Source organism: Diabrotica virgifera, chromosome 7 (assembly GCF_917563875.1).
Source record: "Diabrotica virgifera virgifera chromosome 7, PGI_DIABVI_V3a".
In the NCBI taxonomy this organism is placed as follows: Eukaryota; Metazoa; Arthropoda; class Insecta; order Coleoptera; family Chrysomelidae; genus Diabrotica; species Diabrotica virgifera.
The window spans coordinates 72205348-72228436 of record NC_065449.1 but is presented as its reverse complement, the minus strand read 5'-3'; the positions used below and the strand labels follow the sequence as shown (position 1 = coordinate 72228436).

Genomic DNA, 23089 nt, shown 5'->3' with positions numbered 1-23089 from the left:
TTCCTACTTTCAGTACTAAGAGGTATTTGTAAAAAAGCTTTTGAAAGATCTATAGACGATATGAACTTCGAGTTTTGAAGTTTGCTCAAGATAATATCAATTCGAGGGATCGGGTTAGCATCCCGATTTACTGTGATGCTGTTTAACTTACGTCCATCAAAACAGACCCTAAATGATCCATTCTTTTTTTTCGTGAGCCATAATGGACTACTATAGGAAGAGGTAGACGGTTCGATGATATTAAGTTTAAGCATTTCATCAATCTCTTGGTCTAAATCTTTTTGCCACGCTTGGGGTATCGGATATTGGTATTGCCTAAATGGTGTGGGATTATTCACTTCAATAGAATGGGAAAGCAAGGTAGTACGGCCTAACTTATCCGTAGAGGAGATAGAATTAAACTTGGAGATAGTTTCTTGTAACTGATTTTGTTCCTCATTTGATAAACTAGAAAAATCTTGTACGGCATTCAAGCTCGAAATATTAAATGAAGATATAGACATAGAAAAATCAGAGCAGTTAAGTGTGCTATTAAAAACATTAAGAAAGTCCATTCCAAGGATAACTGAATTTTGCACTGAGGGGATAACATAAAAAGTAACATTTCGGCGTATATTCGCTACAGAGACTTCTGTTACGAATTTTCCCGTGATGGGTTGTACAGTGCCATCAGCAGTCGATACTTGAAGAGAAGAAATCGGGTTAACTTTGACTTTATCGTTGTCTATTAAACGAAGAGATAAAGAACCTAGTAAAGATATGTTTGAACCACTGTCTAGAAGTGCTAAACAAGATTGACCTAATACTTCGATAGGGAGATACGGACGATTATCGTTATGTTTCCTAACTAATAGAGAATTTAAATCTAAGGTTGTTTTATCAATCACTATGGTGTTGCCAGAATATTGAGATATAGGTAGACAGGTATCTCCTTCCTTAATTTTTCTGGAAGAAGGTAAAGGTAACGGAATTAACGCAGTGTTAAGTTCTTGTTCGAGACCAGGAGATGGGAGATTTAATGAAGATACTGAGAAAGAAACACTATCATTATCTGATTCGACATTAAAGGGTGTCTGCTTCAGATAACTTAATCTTGAGATAGGTTGTTGTTTGAAGTTGTTGTCTTTTTGGACGAAATACCTTTCCCTTTTCGACTGGTAGAAGGTACGGGAGGGCTTGACGTGTTGAGTCCTGTATTGTTTATGGAAGTTACGGAATTCCCTGATGGAGAGACCGTCAGAGGAGGGCTCAGGGTACAATCCTCTAAACGACCGTTTCCCTGACAATTCCTACAGTTGGGTTTAGTGGTATTTTCAAGGCCACACCCAAAACAAAAGGGACGCAATCTGGGGTTTGGGCATGCAGAGAAGGCATGTCCCTGAGTATAACAATTCCAACATACGATCGTGGAGGTAACGGTAGATACATTGTGTTTCGGTACTTTATTTTGCCATGATCGATTTCGTGAAAAGGAATTCTGACTAGAAGACGGGAAAGGACGAGACGAAACTACAGTTGAGGGTTGATTAGACCAAGAAAATGTTTCTTCTAACCGCTTACATTTTTCGGTAAGTTCGTCGATACTACGGATTTCTACAAGAGCTAGTTGAGAGTGATATGAGGGTAACAAAGATTTCATGATGATTCTTACCTTTTCGGATTCCGTGAGAGGAATGTCAAGACGACTACACAACCCAAGGATGTTGTTGATAAACATAGTAACGGGTTCATTCTGGAGTTGTTTCCGCTTTTTAATGTCATCCAAAAGATCATCTTGGTAGGAATATGGTAGGAAATCAGCTTTAAGTTTTTGCACCAGATCTTTCCAGCAAGAAAGGTTAGAGCGATTATTCATAAACCAAGTGAACGCAGGACCGGTAAACAACTCAGCGGAGGCTGCAAATAAGTCATCCTCTGGAATACATCTAGAGATTCGCAAACATTCAACTTTCTCTAAGAAAGCGACAACAGTATCACGATCACCTGTACCAGAAAAAGAAATACCCCATTTATGAACTTGGGCAGATTTAGAAAATGGGAAGGGTGACGCATTGTGTATGGGTGCATTTGGAGTGGAGGTAGCAGCTGGGTTTCCCCGAGCATCGAGGTCACCTTCAATATCCAAGATTTTGACTGCGACGGTTTTCTGGTATAATTCCTGTTCATCGGTATCACACTCTAAGCGACTTACTCGTTCAGATAAATGAGCTACTCTAGACGACAATCTAGCAAAGGTAGGATCCAGTATTGTACCCCTGAATATCCCGATTTTCTGGGTAAGGTCTTTCAGTGTGTCCTCAATCTCCTCCTTATGTTTGTCAAAGGGAATACAGGAGGAAGAAATTTGCCGAAAACTCCTATTTTCCTTCTCCTGTCGCAGAGCTCCACGCAATATTTTGCGTTTAGCCTCGACGGTAGGATATTCAGTAACATCAATACTTCGGATTTTAAGCTCGTAATCTAACTCTTTTACCAGTAAATGATCAACTTTAAAAGTGGACATTTTAAAAAAGAAACTTTCAGTATCAAGACAAAACACCCCAATGAAGGTTAGATAGATAAACTCAATAAAAAAAATTTTACAACTGGCACAAAGCCCGCAAATTTAATCGCATACAGTAATCTAAAATTGAGATAGAAATCAGAACCTAATAAACATATACCTATAACCCAAAATATATAATTGTGTGGATACAAGTGCCAGTACAGGATATCATAATAATTATAAGATACCAAAAAATATGTAACGTATAAAAATGTAAAAATTCAGTTTATTAAATATTAACGTCACCTTCAATAAACATTTATATTACCTTTTAACTTATGTTCGTATACCACCCAACAATTAATGCTATATCCTCAATTCTAAAATAATTTCCCTTACACCTGTATACTCTCTCAAAAAAAACAAAATGATACACTGCTACTATCAACTTTTTCTTTTTTTTTTTATTCCAAAACAACAAACAAACTGTAAGTGATAATTCGCAATAACCAAATTGAATGAGAGAATGTAGTGTAACTAACACTAAATCACCACCTAAATGAAAAACAACAGCTCCACGATGGGCTCGCCACTTTGTAACCCTTATAGTAGGGTTATATTTTTTTTTGATACTAAAATTTGATTGATGAAGAGAAAGGAGTAGTGAGAAACGGCTTAACAAGTTAAAATTAGAATGAAGATAACAAATTAATTATGAGGAGGAGGATGAGACGTAAAAGCTCAGGAAGTGGAGATCGGCTTATTTTCGTGCTGTTGTTTAGGGGAGAAAGAGATAGTGATAAAGGAAGAAACCAGAAAAATTAAAAAGTAATGAAATACTTAAAAGAAAAGAACTGACCTATGATCAATAAACCAAAGGTGGGCGCCAGAAGTAAATGCCTTTTAGAGCCTTTACTTCGTTGATAGAACAGTGTGGGAGACTAGAAAAGAGAGAGAGAGAGAGAGAGAGAGAGAGAGAGAGAAATAAGGAGAAAGATATAAACAAACCAAATAACTTAATCCTGAAATAAAATATTGTATGAACCCATGTAGTTGAGAGATATCAGGTGCAGGTGAAATGATACAAACCCAATAGGTATACCTTATTTTTATTGTGTAAAAAAAATACCTAGATATATGTAAAGTAAGATTTTGGTAACTAATGTATATATATATAATGTAAAATTTCTAGCTAAAAATATAAATAATGTATAATAATGTAAAACATTGGCTTGCAAGATGAATATATAATAGTAAAATTTAATTAATAATATAAATAATGAATATGAGTAATGTTAAAATTTTGGTTGCCAAGATATAAGCAGATAACGTAAAAGTTTCCGACTATTAAATGATTTCTATGAGTTTACGTTTCTTTCAGATACAAACAATAAAGAGACAGAAAAACAATAGTGAGTGCTAGTCAACAGAACCAGATGATATTCTTCATAATACCGTATTAATATACTTGTATATTATCTACCACAATACCTAAGTTATTATGTAATGAACCCTATAGAGACCAATGCTCTAGGTCTATAAGTACTTATGTTCCCTTACATGCATTGAGATTTAGATGAAAAATTGACAAAATATTATTTGTTGTGTAGACACAACCGATAGTAAAAGATATGATAAGGGAAGTTAAAAAATAATCTAATGCTTAACAACAAATGTAGAATAAATATATAATATATTGCGGAACACAATTCGGTCTATAAATGAGAACATTAATTAAGTACACTTATCTTTGTTCCAATCTAGATGAAATTCCTTCAGCTCTAATTCCAAGTGTTGGCTTATGGACGTGCCGGTTTATCAGACGGTAAGCGGCTCTATGAGTATACACATCTTAGGGAAGATTTACGTTCCAGATAATTAATAGGAATGTTATTCTTAGTGCATTTTCCATATAAGTTGTCTTTGTGGGATATTACAAGCTTGGTTCTATTTTATAATTCTCTAGGTACGGCTAAAAAGAGAGGTTCTCATTAGGTATCTAGAAATTTTTTCCTGGATACAAGGTGAGACAGACCGGTTACAAAAGATAACCGAACATATTCTTCCACATAAATGGGAAGGTCATTTATCCAAAATGAAATTACATTATTACCTAAGTAATATATTTCTAAAAGTAACTTTGCTAGATTTGACTTTTTAAGGTATAAAATTATTCATTTTGATATATGTGTTTCCTAAATTTCCAAAAGAAATTTTAAAATAAAATCACTTACCAGACGTTCATTTTAGGTATATTATATTTTTACAGATATATTTAGCTTGCTTTGTAATTGCAATTCCAAAATAGATTTATTGAATATCTCCTATTCTTTTATGTATGACATCTGCCGTTTTTTCTCCAACACATATTTGTCTGTATTTGACCTTCTTAAGTCGTTGGTTAGCTAGCACTAATTCTGTTTTCATTTTCCTACCTCGATCGTAAGGTAACTTTTTGTTATTCGATGTTAATTATTACGGTTGTCGGGAGTGGCTACTCGTAAACGTAGCGGAACGCTACACCATCCCGAATTCTCACTCTATCAAATGCTTTCTTCAAATGTATAAGGCACATAATATATGCTGGTTTTTTGTATTCCAGCGACTTTTTTTATTTGTCTTATTACAAAAACACTGTATCCGTGCATAATCGCCTGTCCAAAATCCTTGCTGTTCCTCTTGCAAAGTTATTCGTTCGTGTATTTTTGTCTCTATAATTCTTGATGTCAATTTGAGTGTTGTACTTAAAAGATTTATTGCTCGATAATTATTGGAGGTGTTTCTTTCCCGTGGGAAAGAAACACGGGAAAGAAACGCCTAACTAAATCTCCAAAGAAACATAAGGTGTGGATGACACCAGACATACTAGAACTAATGGATGAAAGACGCAAATTGAAGAATAATTCAGAAAAATACAGAGAGGTTGATAAGAACATAAAGCAAATAATAAAGAAGGCCAAAGAATCATGGATTAAAGAACAATGTGTAGAAATGGAATCAAATAAGTTTGCTTAAGGACAAAGACAGAAATATTATTGTAGACCTAACAGAAAAATTTAATAGATGGAGTGAATACATAAGAGAATTGTTTGAGGACAACAGAAATAACGTTGACAAGGTAAATGGTGAAACGGGACCTGAAATCCTAAAATGTGAAGTAGAAATGGCACTTAGAAATTCCAAAACTGGAAAGGCAAATGGACCCGATGAGGTTCCTACTGAATTACTAAAGCTCTTGAATGATGAATCAATAGGTATAATATTGCACTTATTTAACACAGTATACAATACTGGTATTATACCTCAAGAGTGGATGCTGTCTACATTCGTTACACTGCCAAAGAAATCCAATGCAAAAGAATGTTCAGAACATCGAACAATATCTTTAATGAGCCATCTACTAAAGATATTTCTAAAAATCATCCACAACCGAGTTTATCAAAAGTTGGAGTCAGATATTAGTAATACACAGATGGGGTTCAGAAAAGGACTAGGTACTCGAGAAGCTCTCTTCGGTTTGAATGTTCTTACACAAAGATGCCTAGACGTTAATCAAGAAGTACATGGATGTTTTATCGATTTTGAAAAAGCGTTTGACAGAGTACGCCACGATAGGCTAAGAGATATTCTTGAAAGAAAAGACATAGATAATAAAGATCTGCGAATAATTCTCAACTTATATTGGAATCAGAAAGCTAACATCAAAATAGAAAACGAGATATCAAAACAAATAGAAATACGTAGAGGAGTAAGACAGGGATGCATTTTGTCACCACTGCTATTTAATGTATATAGTGAAAGCATCTGTCAGGAAGCCCTTTTGCAAGCAAATGAAGGAATCGTAATTAATGGAGAGGTTGTAAATAATATTCGATACGTAGACGACACTGTACTAGTTGCAAGAACAGTAGAAGAATTACCACGATTACTTACAAACATAAATATTGCTTGCAACAATTATGGCATAAACATTAATATAAAAAAACCAAGTATGTATATGGTCTTCAGTAAAATCATGACACAACCAGCACATATTAGTATAAACGGCATTCAAATTGAAAAAGTATCAAGTTATAAATACTTGGGAACTTTAATAAACGAAACTGGAGACCAAAACAATGAAATAAAAAGACGTATCGAAATTGCCAGGGCCACCTTCATAAAGATGAGAAAATTCTTCTGCAACAGAGATATAAGCATCGCTCTACGATTAAGAATGCTAAGTGGCTACGTATTTAACACGCTATTATACGGTATAGAGGCCTGGACTCGCAAACAGAACAACATAAAAAATATTGAAAGTTTCGAGATGTGGTGCTACCGTCGAATGCTGAAGATAAGTTGGGTTGATAGAATCACAAATCTTGAAGTAATACGAAGGATAGGAAGAGACCCAGAAATTTTATTAACGATAAAACGAAGAAAACTCGAGTATTTGGGTCACCTGATGAGAGGTCATAAATACGCATTACTTCAAAATATAATGCAAGGAAAAATAGAAGGAAAACGGAATCCAGGCCGTAGAAGAATGTCGTGGATGCGTAATTTGAGAGAGTGGTTTGGCTGCACCTCTAATGAACTTTTTAGGTCAGCTGTAAACAAAGTCAGGGTAGCCTTGATGATTTCCAATCTCCGATAGGAGTGGCACAAGAAGAGGAAGAAGAAGAATTATTGGAGTCTTTCTTATGGCCTTTCTTGAAGAACATCAGCATGATCGCTCTCCTCCATTCAGCTAGTATTCTGTTCGTGGTGATTATTTTATGAATAAGAAGTTGCAGTTGTTGTACAAGGTGATCACCTCCATATTTTAAGAGTTCATTTGTTATTTGATCTTCCACTGCTGACGTTTTATTTTTTGATTTGTTTTGATTTCTGGTTCTTTCTAGTAAAAATTTTTCGTTTTCTTTTTTAAACATTTCTGTCAGGACGGCCACCCATGTATCCTCTCTCTATTTCAACTTGTTCTTCCATTTCGCTTCTTTGTTGTCTTATGAAGCGCCATACTTGTTTCTGTTGTGCATCTCTGGTCCTTTTGTGAATCTTTCCCAGTAATATGTTTTTGTTTTTCTTACCAATTGGTGAGTTTCGGTTCTTACCCTTTTATAGTCTTCATATGATTCATTGGTTTTTTCTGACTTATATTATAGGAAACCTTTCTTTTTTGGTGATATTTTTGTTTAACCTCTAGTGTAAACCATGGTCTTTTCGTTGACCACTTTTTGTTTTTGTTTAATATTTTCGCTCCAAGGGCTTCTCAGGCAGCGTCCAGATATTTTTCTTAAGTTTTCTCCAGCTAGTCTCTACATTTCTTTCATTTTCGTTACTTTCCATTTTTATTTTCTGTTCTAGCCTTTTTTGATACAATAATTTTATGGAGTAATCTCTTAAATTTTTTGGTACTGTCCAATCTTTAATTGCTGTAATCATTTCAAGATCAGCTGTTACATCATTGCTTGATGCAATATGTCCAAATTACTTAATTTCTCGTCGAAACATATGACATTTCTTCGGACTTAACTTCAAGTTCGCTACCCTCAATCGTTGAAGGACTTCTACTTGATTCTCGGCATGTTCATCGAAGGACCTTCCAACATCGATTACATCATCCAAGTAAAGCAGGCATGTTTCCCATGTTAGACTTATTAATACTGTAATTATTTTTGGAAGCCAATGTCTTGCCCATTGCAGTCGTTGTATTCTAATGAAGTCTGACAGGGGTGTTTCCTTATAAGTTTGATAAAGCTCATTGTTGTATCGACTTCTCAATCCGTTTTCCCTTACAGGTCCTCTACAGGTATTTTCCTCAGTACTTTCAAAACTGCCTCTATTAATCTTTCAAATGTGACAGGAGCATTATATTATTATAAACCAAAAGGCATAGCCGTAATCTGCCAAAACCTTGATCCTATCGAAAATGCGGTTTTCCCCGATCGGCTGGCTATATGTCTACTTGCCAATATACCTTCTTTAAATCGAGTGTGGAGAACTACCGAGAACCGGAGAGAGTATCCAATGTATCGTCTATTCTGGGCGAAGGAGAGCTGGCGATAGTCAATACAAAAACGCGTGGAAACGTCTTTCCTCTTTAACAGAACCACTGGTGATGTCCACGGGCTCTTTGACGGTTCAATTAACCGTTGTTTGTCCATATATTTGATGACCTCTTCGGCTTCATCTCTTTTCGCAAATGGAAGTCGTCTGGCCCGTTGCCTGATTACTTAGCGTCTCCAGTTGACCATAATTTAAACGCGTTTTCCCCAAAATTGCTTTTTTTTCAGTGACTGTAGACATTGTAACTCAAAAAATACTTGACCGACCCACCTGTAATTGTGTATATATTTTCTTTAAACGTTCCTTGAGGTAACACTGTCGAGATATTTTCCGTTTTATGCTAAGTTTTGTTTAACAATAATAAATATATGTTTATTTTCACCCTTTTTTGCAAAAGAAAATTCGTTGTTTTGATTTCTGAGTGATATCAAAAAGTCAAAAGTCGATAAAAGTAAAACAACTCAACAGCGCAGCGTTACCTCGAAAAACTCAAAAGCTAATCAAATATTTTTGAACTTTTTGTTTACCATGATACAATGATGAGTTCTGATGTTTACCGCAAAATTATTGTTGTTTGAGTTGTCTATGAAAATTTGCCTCCGTTGGCTTATTTTCCCATAATTTTCCTTGAATTTTTTCTTGAATAATCTATGAATTTGCTAAACTTGCTTATTTAATTTAAAAATAAAATAATTCTACCACTTTCAAAAAAAATGTGGTTAAAATATTGATTTCAACCCCAGCGGCCCCTCCTTAAGGATAGCTATGACACGATTTTGGTAGGCAACAAATGCAAGTGGTATTTGTCTATGTATGTATAGTCCATTAAAATGTTACATTTAGCTTGCATTTCTTAGAGGAGTCAATTTTATTTTTTTAATGTGTAGGGGGGTTCAGTAGAAGCTTAAGTTTAAGTTTTTGGGGTCGCCACCCTTGTCCCCCGGTCGCCATATTGAAAAAAGCGGTGCAAAGGGATTTCGCGCTGTATCTCCTAAACCAGCAATCCCAGAGAACATTTCAACATAAAATGTAGCAAATTAAATTTTCTACAATTTTATATCTATTACTTTTTATCGTCAAGTGATCAACAAAAAAGTTATACACAAAAATATGAGAAAATTTTGTAAGAAGTTTCTTTTTTAAGGTTATAACTTTTTTCCGTTCATTTCACAATAAAATAACATCATAGCGATTTTGTAGAGGATTTTTCAATGAACCATTTTTGCTATAAAGTTGTTTAATTTTATTTATTATCTAGGTTTTACAGCGCTCCAATCTTGACCAGATTCTCGAATACTCATAGGAATACAAAAAAAAAAAAACTTTTCTATCTATAATATTAGTCGAGCGGCAGCAATCGTTATGCCGACTGCGAAAATCAAATTTAAGGTGAATGAACAATTTTGGTCTATTTTTATGTTTTCGAGGTCGCTGAATCCGAATATAAAGTTTATTTTTATCTAGATTTACATGGAACATGTTCAAAAATCAAATTTTATACAAAAATGCCGAAAATCAGTTTTGATGATTTTTCAAATTTACCTCGCTCTATCATTGGTCGCTGTAAATATTTCCTTTTGAAAATTTAACGGTGTCATTTTTGAAGTATGTAAATAACAATGGAATTTGTCCAAAATATTTAAACACATTAAAAAAGGAGCTGTTAGGTTTTAAACATTTTGTCATCATATTTCGTTAGTTTCATGTTTACTTAAAAAAGTTGAGTGACAAATTTTTTAGTTTATAATTTTAACCAACACAACAATAAAATATAATTCATAAAGAAGTTTTTGGGAAAATTTTAAGTCAAAATATACACTAGGAAAAAAGTTATGTTACTTCATAGACAAGCGGCACACCCCAAAAACGCTTTTATCTCGAGGTCCTGACCACGGTGTGGTGAATGGCTAATTTTGATAATACTTTATGATTTTTATATCAAAAATTCGTTTTTTGCTCTTCTCAAGAATTTTTCGGTTGCGTCATTCTTCTTCTGAACCGGCAAACAACTTCTTCGGCTTTTCCTATATATGCTTAGGGTTATAAGCTATATAGTGGGGAGAAAGGTCAAAAACAGATTAGTAATAGCATAGGAATGTTAAAATCATAATAAAATGTATGAATAAAAAATATGTATAGATAGAAAAGTAAGCCTAACTTTTTTTTTATTGTATCCCTATTAGCATTCGAGAATCTGGTCAAGTTTGGAGCGCTGTAAGACCTATATAAATAAATAGAATTAAACAACTTTATGGTGAAAATTGTTCGCTGAAAAAGCCTCTACAAAATTTCTATAATGTTATTTTATTTTAAAATGAACTGAAAAAAAGTTATAACCTCCAAAAGGAAACTTGTTAAAAATTTTATTACATATTTTTGTTTATATCTTTTTTGTTGGTCACTTGATAAAAAGTAATAAAACAAAATTGTAGAAAATTTAATTCTCTACATTTTCATTTTAATTAGATTTTCAGTAGGGTTGGTAGTTTACGAGATATAGTTTGAAACCCCTTTTCACCCCATTTCCAAGATGGCGGCCGAGGGACAAGGGTGGCGACATCAAAAACTTGAACTTAAGCTTCTACTGATGTCCCCTATATATTAAAGAAATAAAATTGACTCCTCTAACAAATGCAAGGTATGGCTTAAAAAATGTAACATTTTAATGGAGTATGTAGTATGAAATTTGACAAAAAAATGTTTCGTCCGGAAAGTAGATGGGTACAGGTCTACCTACATTTGGTAAGCCGTACTATAACAACAAAATAAAAAAAAAATACAATATGATCTAAACAATTAAACCATAATTATTTCAAAATATTGGCTTTACCATTACAAGTGTCTCTTCCCTGTTCACCTCCAGCGCATATCTGTGAGTCATCAAGACGCGTTAACCCATAATATTTATGGTTGCAATACTGGTTTGTAAGGACAGGTACATCAGCTTTGAGCTTGACTTGGGAACAGTTGCAAGTTTCTGTTTGACCCCAGCCAACTACTGTAAGTCGATCGTTAGTTTTTGATTCTTCATATGGCTCAGCGAGACATATAGGTCTAATATAGGCTAGAAAAAAAAATACAAATTGATTTTAATAATAGTCAGGCCCGGCCCCAGGGGTGGGCGAACTGGGCGGCCGCCCGGGGCGGCAAATTTAGGGGCGGCAAATTTTAGAGGACCGCCAATTTTTGAAATTGAAGAAATCGTGGGCTTGGTGCAGCAATTCACGAAGTCAAAATTTACATGTTTTGAGATCTTTATATATTTTACTAAGGCCCGGTCTTTTCACCTCCGACAACTAGTTATTCGGAGGTGAAAAGACCGGGTCTTAGTAAAATATGTAAAGATCTCCAAGCATGTAAATTTTGACTTAGTGAGTTGTTACACCAAGCCCACGAAATAATAAATTATGTTCCTAATATTATAAAAAAATCAATATTATGAACAAGAGCGGCAAAAATGTAACTGTAAAAACGAGAATTTAATAAGTGAAACAATAACAATTGCAAGGTTCATTTGACGGAAAATCCACAACACCCCCTTCTTCTTCATCGCATAAGAATAGTGTGATTAGGATTACCCCTCCACACCCACCCTCTCGGGATTGTTTTTACGGTTCAGGTGCAGTAGCCCCGACTGATAACTGATATCTGTTGATTCGCGCTTTTGGTAACGGTAACCTGTTATCCAGTTTCCATAGATCATAGATGTGCCCTTAACTATTTTGTTGTGTGTTTGTATTTCGTTCAAATGTATAGACTTGTAGATATTTTATTTTTATTGTGTTTAGTTTTTAGATCAAGTTAGATCAATTATTGTTGTACAGTGCAGTTTCTTGTGTGCCAGGATACTATTAATTAAGTGTTTAGTGTTATTAAAAATAATTGTGAAAGTGCAATAATGGATGGTAGAAAACGTATTTCTGGTAGTCAGTACAGGAAAAGGAGAGCAGAGAAGGAGATTGAAAGAAAAAGGCTTAAAACTTTCCTAGGTAAATTTTTAAAACTGTTACACACTGATGCTGATAATATTACTCAACCTAGAGAACATTTAGCTGCTACCGCTCTCTTTGAGTCTGACAACATTTATCCATACCTGGGCCTATCATCTGCATCCACGTCTGCTGCCGCCCTCTCCCAGTCCAAAGACAGTCACTTAGGACTATCATCTGCATCCACGTTTGCTGCCGCCTCCTCCCAGTTCAACGACAGTCACTTAGAACTATCGTCTGCATCTACTTCTGAAGCCGCCCCTCAGTCCAACGATAGTCACTTAGGACTATCATCTGCATCCACGACTGCTGCCGCCCACTCCCAGTCCAACGACAGTCACTTAGGACTATCATCAGCATCTACGTCTGATGCCGCCCACTCTCAGTGCAACGACAGTCATCTAGGACAATCATCAGCATCTACGTCAGCTACTGATGAAACTACTACTGTCACAGGTAACAATGTTATTATTGATTATGATCCAGCAAAGTGGCCCAATAAAATTAATGATTTTATTAGAACAACTTTAGTAACAAGAGGCCCCCCGCCAATATTTCTACTAGGGATACCCCTATTTCTACTTCCCACAGGTTGTGACATAAGGATTCTTCTAGGAGGGTTGTTATGCTGTGATCTTGCTAGATGTCCTGCATATCTTAGTCGTCCTATTCTTATAAGAGATACTACGTCTTTTCCACCAAATATATGTTAATATCTGTGGTATACCTCGTAGTTGTACCTCCTCCTCCAAATACCATTTTCACAGATGCCACCGAATATGCCTCTCAGGATCCTTCGTTCAAATATAAGCAGAAGGTTTTCATCTGCCTTGGAGATGGTCCATGTCTCCGATCCATATGTCAACACTGATTGTATAAGGGTTTTGTATATGGTTATTTTTGTTTTTTGGCTTAAGTTTCTGCTTCTCATATGTCTACTCAGTCCAAAATAGCATTTGTTCGCTAGGATTATCCTTCGCTTGATTTCTTCTGTCATGACGTTTTCCTTGGTGATCAGGGAGCCTAAGTATGTGAGCCTCATGTTTTATATAGGTATATTAAAAAATGGCAGAATCCATAAAATAATACGGGAAATTAAGAATTTAATTTTTCGGGAGAAAAAAAGAGAAATCGGTATATCTACTGAAAAATTATGGGTCTACCAAGGCGGGGGTGAGGGCGGCGGTCGCCGACCTTGCCCAGGGCGGCAAATTCACTAGGGCCGGGCCTGATAATAGTCCAGGAACCGAATCTTTTCACCTCGCAATTTTTACAGAATGGATGGATTTGCTTGAAAACTTGATAATAAATAGTGGATAGTCCAAGAATCAAAATCTATATGATACCGAAAGGAACTTTTTCCATGGGGGTGGTTGCCACCCCATCTCGGGGGTGGGAATTTTTCATTATATTTTGACTGCAAAAATTGTAAGCAAAAAATGTTTTATACATTTTGGAAGTTATACTTATTTAGGCACGAGTGAGAATTTTTACATTCCCTGGCGCATGCGCACACCGACAGTATGGTATTAGTCGCTACATCTTTTAAGTTATGTAGCGCAAATAAGGTATGCGTGAAAACAATATATTATTAGTGTTTTTAGTAAATATATTTATTATAATTTTTATTGTTCTGAAGCTATTTTCTTGTGGCATTTTTACAATTTTAACTATTTAGAATGGGAAATAAGCCACAATATTATTAAAAAATGATTTTTATTAACGTTTCGAGTCCCAAATCGGGTGCCGTTGTCAAAATACAAAATACTATTAATATAAACAAAAATGTTGTTGCTTAGTAAAAAAAAAAATTCTTCTAATAATTTATTTAATTTGACTCATTTATATCGGCAATTCAGATACATATGATACATTTTAAAGTAGAAGACTTTAAAATGATATTGCCAATATTTATGAGTTGCGTTCCTGGGACGACTTTACTGAAAGATAGTTCATTCGATTACATGAAATCAACCCCAACTCAAGAATATCCGTCACAAAAAAAAATAAAAAAAAAAAAAAAAATAGCATGTGATCTGCCTTTAAAAAGACAACCACATGCAACGGTGACATTAAAATTCTCGCGTTAGAGATCTCATTCTGGTTTTCCCTCGTGATTTACTATGAGATCTCTAACGCGAGAATTTTAATGTCACCGTTGCATGTGGTTGTCTTTTTAAAGGCAGATCACATGCTATTTTTTTTTTTTTTTTTATTTTTTTTTGTGACGGATATTCTTGAGTTGGGGTTGATTTCATGTAATCGAATGAACTATCTTTCAGTAAAGTCGTCCCAGGAACGCAACTCATAAATATTGGCAATATCATTTTAAAGTCTTCTACTTTAAAATGTATCATATGTATCTGAATTGCCGATATAAATGAGTCAAATTAAATAAATTATTAGAAGAATTTTTTTTACTAAGCAACAACATTTTTGTTTATATTAATAGTATTTTGTATTTTGACAACGGCACCCGATTTGGGCGTCGAAACGTTAATAAAAATCATTTTTTAATAATATTGTGGCTTATTTCCCATTCTAAATAGTTAAAATTATAATTTTTATGTCAGTTGATTTGTCTTCCTCATAATAAGTATTATTGAAAATGTTTATTTTCAATTAATGTATCTGTCACCGTGATTTTAATTATGTCCTAGAAATGATCGACTGAATACAAAAGCGATTGTAGCTGATCGGTAGAGAATTTGCTTAGGGATCGAGAGGTCCCCTGTTCGAATCCGGACAAAGTCGTATCCTTTTTTTTTACTTTTTGGTATTCTTTTTGTTCTTCCTACAATTAGTTTAATATTTAAATACAATAAAAAAAAACTGTTTAAAGTAGATAGGTATATTGATTGCGTTGAAATCATAATATGAAGTTAGATTATATTATATTAGACGAAGTATAACTTCTTACGTGCGTACAAAGTACACACACATTCTTTTTTTTTATTAAAATTAATAATTTCGATTTATTCGCTATCAAAAGTGTTAGTTTTATATCGAAAAAATCAATGATGTTAATCATTGTTCTGCTAATAACTAAAAAAGTTTCCGTTGTATCAGCTTTATTTGACAAAATATTTTGAAAAAAATTAACAAAACCGTTTTTTTTTAATTTCCTCTAAGACCAATAGTAATCGAGCCATATTTTATTATAAGTTACGTTTTCTTCGTCAAATGCTAAATATTGTAGTTTCAAAGTAAAAAGACTTGAACACTATGCAGTTATCGAGGATAGCTTATAGAAATTAATTCAAAGTATTTAAAAAAATTTATCTTTAAACATTAAAAAGTCAATAGCTCAAAAATGAAGTGACTTATAATAAAAAGAATGTCAGTCCCTATTTTTTCATTGAAAAAGTGATTTTTGATGATTTACCACCCTAATTAAATTTAGTATTTGACTTATTAGATTTTCTTTATTTATGTATTAATAGATTCTAGAGGTTTGACAGGCTTAGAACGAATTGTTTAAAAAGACGGAGTTATTAAAAGCGAATAACGAATTATTGTTGTTTGGTAAAAAAATTGGTTTTTCTTCAGAATAGAAAGATTAGCATCAAAAATACGAGAAAATGTTTACATATAAAATTATAGCTTATTTAATTCCTAAGAAGATTATTAACGAAAAATTTTTCTACGTCAAAAATTGAGAGAGCTATTGCCAATTAAATCTTGTAATAACATGCAAAAACCATATTTACCAACTCTTTCGAAGTCCCCTCTTTTTGCGACAGGATTTTAAAGGGATTTAATATTAATTGCCTATAATTGCCTAAAAACCTATAAAGAACTTTTTTATCAAACTTTTTACGATAAAAAAGTTACAGTTAAAAAATCAATATATTTAAAAAAAAATGGAGAAAACCCATTTGAAGCTTAATAATGTAAGCGGTGTTTTTAGTCATTGGCCTTATTCAGTCTCCTTTATTTATGTATTATTAGTAGATTTTTGAAGTCTAACTGGCTTAGAATGATTAGTTTTTAAAAAACTGGAGTTAAAAGGGAATAAAGAATTTTTGTAGTTTGGTAAAAAATGCACTTTTTTCAGAATAGATAGATAAGCATTAGTGATACGAAAAAATGTTTGCATATGAAACTGTAGGCTATTTAATTTCCAAGAACATGGTTTGCAAAAATTTTTTCTGGGCAAAAATTGAGTGAGTTATTGACAATTAAAAGTTTTAGTAACCTGCAATAACCACCTTTACTAACCCATTTAAAATCGACCCTTTTTGAGACTGAGGGTTCCAAAAGGATATAATATTAACAACCTTATAGATCTTGTAAAAACCCACAAAGCTCTTTTTTGTCAGACTTTCTAATATAAAAACTAAAAAAGTTACGGTTAAAAAAGCAATATATTTTTTGAAGAAAAAAATTTAGAAGTTCGATTGGAAGCATAATAATATAAGTTAGTGGTTCTTTTCTGTATGGTGTACGTTAGAGACTTGTACAGGGTGTTTCATTGGGAAAGTAACATACGTTAACTGTAGAAAGAGGATACTTAGGCGGTCGCAGAAATACAATGCTTAATGGGTCTTACTTCATTAATAAATAAATACTTGGTTCTATTTTTTGCCATTTTGTTATTTGGTTCATAACTTTTTAACCACACTTTATATTTGGCACGCAAATATTCTTTAAGGTGTACAATCAATTAATTTATTTATAACTGTAATTGAATTGATTTGAAAAGAGTATGGAAAAACTAAATTTAGTGGTATACTTTGAATTTTCGGCAAAATGATTTTTCTGGTAAAATTTTTAATTTGAATTCTGAAATTATGCGAATTGCGAGAGCTCGAAGTAGAAAAAAAAAATTAAAATACGACTTACAACTTGTTAAGCACACTGTACATTTAATTTATATTTAACACCGAATATTATTTAATCAACTAATTTATTTAAAATTCTAAAAACTCCAAGGCCGGATTAAAAAATATTGGAAAAATGTTCCGATCCAAAAAACACCCTGTACATTATTTTTTTAAATGGCTTTTGCATTTAAAAACAGGATGAAAACCCAAATTTAGTGGTACACCTTGAATTTTCGGCAAAATGATTTTTCTGGTAAAATTTTGAATTTTAGTTCTGAAATTATGTGAATTGCGAGAGCTCGAAGTAAAAATAATTAAAATGTGATTTAATTTTAATTGTTACCATTATTTAATCTAAGTTGGTAAAATTTTAACATTTCATATGGCATTTGACGACAAATAATTCATAAAAAAAGATTCACCTTTAATTAATGAATAAATAATAAAGAGTCCACAAAAAATACATAACTTTAATCAACTAAATATCTTAAAAATTAAAAAAAAAAAACTGAAAAAGTTTTCCAAAAAATGACTCGCCAAAATTACAGTAATTGTTCAAAATGGCCACCACCTTGTTGAAGACAAAATCTTGCTCTTTTTGTTATTTGTCTGACTGACTTCCTAATCTCGTCAGGGTGATTCTTCATTTCTTGAAAGGTGTCTCAAAACCGATCAAGAAGTTCTTCCCTACTATTTATTTCCTCGTTATAAACTTTGGATTTTAGATATCCAAAAGTTATTTTTCAGCAACTTATTTCTCTTTTTTTTTTATTTTTAAGGTAGTTCGTTGATTAAAGTTACGTATTTTTTATGGACTTTTTATTATTTATTCATTAATTAAAGGTAAATATTTGTTATGAATTATTTGTCGCCATAATAAAAAAATACTTAAATATTAACATTTTATCAACGTAGTGTTAATAATTAAAATTAAGTCACATTTGAATTTTTTTACTTCGAGTTCTCGCAATTCACATTATTTCAGAATTAAATTCAAAATTTTACCCGAAAAATAATTTTGGCGAAAATTCAAAGTATACCATTAAATTTACATCTAAGTGAACCATAGATTTAAAAAAATGAACTTTTATTATCAAAATTAATTTTTTTAAACAAATATTTAACTTATGTTACGATTTACGACCCAACCAACTGATTTATTCAAACTGAAAAAAATCAGTCCCGGATTTAAAAAAATAGTTCGTTTTGGTCTTAGAAAAAATTTCACCCTGTGTACGCTTTTTGATAACTCTAATATGAATTTTACAAATTAAACAAATAGACAATTAAAATGGAATATTTATTACTTAATTTTTTATTAAAAAATCAAAGTCAAAATCGGAAATTTAACCTAAAAATGAAAAAAAAAATGAAATAACGGTTTAACTAGCTACAACACTTTTCCATTTTAATATTTTTTTTGTGAAATTTTTACAGCACATATTTCTTACCATTGTGAAGACTATGAAAATTGTTGTAGACTTTCAGTCTTTTTCTCGTGAATTCGCATTACCTTTTATTTTTAAAAATTCATAACTTTTACGAGAAGACGACTGAAAGTCTACAACAGTTTTCATAGTGTTCAAAATGGTAAGAGATATATGTGCTGTAAAAATTTCAGAAGAAAAATATTAAAATGGAACAGAGTTGTAGCGAATTAAACCGTGATTTCATTGTTTTTTTTTTCATTTTTAGGTTAAAATTCCGATTTTGACAAATTTGATTTTTTAATAAAAAATTAAGTAATCGCGTGTGGAAAAAATAAATATGCTATTTTAATTGCTTATTTGTCTAATTTGTAAAATTCATATTAGAGTTTTCATAAAGCGTATTACAGGGTGACATTTTTTCTAAGACCAAAACGAACTAATTTTTTAAAGCCGGACCTGATTTTTTTCTAGTTTGAATAAATCAGTTGATTGGGTGGTAACGTAAATTAAATATTTGTTTAAAAAAATAAATTTTTGTAATAAAAGTTAATTTTTTTAAATCTATTCACTTTACCAAACTTTTAATTCATAGTCTTTAATTTTTTTTATAAAAAATTAAGTAATCGTGTGGCGAAAAAAATAAATATGCCATTTTAGGTGTCTATTTATCTAATTTGTAAAATTCATATTAGAGTTTTCGAAAAGCTTAAACAGGGTGAAATTTTTTCTAAGACTCAAACGAACTAGTTTTTTAGAGCCGTACCTGATTTTTTTCTAGTTTGAATAAATCAGTTGATTAGGTGGTAATAGTGTGACGATTGACCAAAATAAGAGACGCACCAATCTGACCGTTCAAAAATTATGACGAATACAAATTTCTGTCAAAATGCGAAAATCGCCTTGTATATTTTAAACAATGGGAGCAGAAACTTTTTAATGGTAATTTCTTATTCCCCATAGGGGAATATACGAGGTAGGAGTATGTACAGTTCCTCATGACTCACTCTGTATATTCATACATAAAAATAGCAAAAATTAAAATAGTAATAAAACACTAATACAGTATACAACAACATACACTAACATTTACCCTAACATCCACACCAAAAAATAATTACATAATCACACAGACAAACTAAAAATTGGATTAAAATTAAATATTATTGTGTGTATAGTTTGATCCAATATTGAAAAAATTTAAAATAGTTTGAAATACATCACAACATAAAATAATCTTACACTGAATGACTTTTGGTTGCCCAACTATCACATCATATTGTTAATTTTTAAATCTAAAAATTGTCTAAAGTGTTCTGTGATAGCAAACTCCTAAAACACAGAGACTGCACAAGGTGCCATCTGTCAAATGCCAATTGTCTTTTGTTAATTAGTTCAGACTGGAAAAAATTTCCCCATACTTTCCCAATTTAATAAAAGGATTTTCCTCCTTGCGAATTCACAATTGGCAATTTAGATGTAGTTTTTTACAATTTAATATATGTTCTGTTTGTCATTTTTCGTTTGTGCAGTCAAGTAACATCTTTGTTTTTTTCATATATATATTTTTGTAAGTTTTTTTCTGACATTGCACAAAATTAACTACTCAGTATCTCGCACACATACATTACAATTAAGTGAGATACAATTTACAACACCTAAGCAATCAATGAACACATTTAGAAGACCATATGAGTTTAAAATCTAGTAAGACACAGGGGCTAATTTGTTACAATACTAACACCAGATTGCACACTGTATACTTCTTGTACTGATATGTAAGTACCAATATTTGTAATTGTTAATACTTTATATATCATACAGGGTGGTTAATTAGTGTGAGGAAGCTCAGTAGATCTGTTATAGTAAAAATTACAAAAAAAGTTATTGAGAAAAATTGTAGGCAGCTTTAAACTCGATATTTAAAATTAGTTACAATCTTACAGGGTGTTCCATAAGATGGTGGCAGACCAAACTTATGTTTTTTTTTAAAGGAACACCCTGTATTTTATTTTAAATTTGAAATCTGCTTCACTTCCACATCACAACAATGTAAAGTTTTATTATGTTATACCGGGTATTTAAAAAGTTATAACCAATATTACCTGAAAATCGTATCAAGTTCAACTCCCTGTATAATTAAAAAGGAGTATAGGAACACTGATCCATTGCAACCATAGTTTTTTAATAATGGTTAAAAATTATAAAACATATTCGTTTTCATCATATTCGTTAAATCAAATACAGGGTAAGTCAAAATGCAAGTACATGATTTTCTTGGTAATTTTAAATAGAACAACCTGTATTTTATATCACTATTGAAAAGTACTAATATCGTACTTCAAATTTTATGAAGTACTCCCTATACCTAAAGTTATCAGTTTTCTAGATTGTTTTATTTTTTCATCAAAGTATTAATTTGGTAGATATTTTAACGTTTACCAATAATTATTGTAAGTTGGCCATGATTGATTTGTCAGAAACTGACAGTTTGACATTATTGTTTATAAATTCATAAACGAAATAACGACACAGAAAAGAAAACAATTTATTTAAAATAAAATTTATAGAAAATAACAGACGGAAAATAAAAACAAAAATAACAACACAGAAAAATAAAAAACAACAGCAATTTTAACTTATCTTACTTAAGTAAGGTGTTCAAAATGACCTCCCAAAAGATCTATGCATACTTTAAAGCGGTCATTAAAAGAGCTGCTTACATTACTAAGCATTTGTAAAGAAATATTTTGAAATGCATTTCGGATTCTATTTTTCATAGCATCCCTTGTTGTTGGACGTATTTTATTTACTTCGTTCTTAACGTAACCCCAAAAAAATTAGTCCATTTTATTGAAATCTGGTGATCTTGGGGGCCACCTTACCGGTCCATCCCTTCCGATTCATCTTTCACCAAACTGATCATTAAGTTCACCACGTATTAATTCGTTGTGGTGCGCAGGAGCACCGTCATGCAACAACCACATTTGTTCACGTTTATTAAGTGGAACCTCTTCTAATAATATCGGTAACTGATTTACGATAAAATCTAAATAAATCTCACCATTTAAGTTATCTTCAAAAAAATATGGTCCTACTACATGGTTACCGACGCGACGATACCTCCCCACACATTTAGAGACCATCTTGTTTGACTAGGCTGGATTACTTGTTGAATAGTAGTGAAAGTTTTGCCTATTAACAGAACCGTTTCGATGGAATGTAGCTTCATCACCAAATAGGACATAATAAAAAAAATCTCTCTGCTCAGTAATTTTTCTAAGGCCCATTCACAAAATACTATTCGTTTCTGAAAATCATCATTATTTAATTCTTGGTGCTTTTGAATATGATAAGGGTTCATCTTGTTTTTAGATAGAATGTTTTGAACAGAGTAGTAACTAGTTCTTGTACATTGGAAATACTCCTTATACTTGTGTGGGGTTTTCTGTAACTGCCATCAACACACTCATTTCGTTTTCCTCTGTCACACTAGTTTCTGTTCGTTCATGTTTTTCATAATTCACTGAACCAGTGCGGTTAAATCGATCTTTCAATTGTTCAAATGTATCTTGTCTAGGTTTCCGCCTATCTGGAAACCGGTCTTGATAAATTCTAGCTGATAATAATGAATTTTTATTGCATTCCCCCAAAATCCAAATCATATCTACCATTTCATCAGTAGTAAAATTCATTATTGCTAATTTAAATTGAACTGATTACTGAATTACTAAATAATAATTTTTGCTAATTTACGGTGTACCCAATACTGAATTAATAAACAATAATGTCAAACTGTCAGTTTCTGACAAATCAATCATGGCCAACTCACAATAATTTTTGGTAAACGTTAAAATATTTACCAAATTAATACTTTGATGGAAAAATAAAAATATCTACAAAACTGATAACTTTAGGTTTAGGTATAGGGATTACTTCATGAAATTTGAAGTACAATAGTAGTACTTTTCGATAGAGATATAAAATACAGGGTGTTCTATTTAAAATTACCACGAAAATAATGTACTTGCATTTTGACTTACCCTGTATTTTTTGATTTAACGAATATTATGAAAACGAATATATTTTATAATTTCTAAAAATTATTAAAAAACTATGGTTGCAATAAATCAATGTTCCTGTACTCCTTTTTAATTATACAGGGAGTTAAACTTGATACGATTTTCAGGTAATATTGGTTATAACTTCTTAAATACCCGGTATAACATAATAAAACTTTACATTGTTGTGATGTGAAAGTGAAGCAGATTTCAAATTTAAAATAAAATAAAGGGTGTTCCGTTTAAAAAA

The 23089-nt window shown here is 32.2% G+C and overlaps 2 protein-coding genes across 2 annotated transcripts in view; both read right to left on the bottom strand.

Annotated features, from left to right (window-relative positions):
• LOC114327667 (phenoloxidase-activating factor 1-like) overlaps positions 1–23089 on the bottom strand; it is a 111993-nt gene that overhangs the window by 14489 nt on the left and 74415 nt on the right. The window contains exon 5 of the mRNA XM_050655938.1: positions 11367–11600. Within this exon, the coding sequence (XP_050511895.1) occupies positions 11367–11600 (234 nt within the window). The remainder of the gene's footprint in view (positions 1–11366; positions 11601–23089) is intronic.
• LOC126887976 (uncharacterized) lies at positions 304–4983 on the bottom strand. Its single transcript, XM_050655937.1, has 2 exons — positions 4720–4983; positions 304–4457 (listed from the first exon to the last, which is right to left on the bottom strand). The coding sequence occupies exon 2, from the start codon at positions 2501–2503 to the stop codon at positions 1088–1090; it is 1416 nt and encodes a 471-aa protein (XP_050511894.1). The 5' UTR covers positions 2504–4457; positions 4720–4983; the 3' UTR covers positions 304–1087.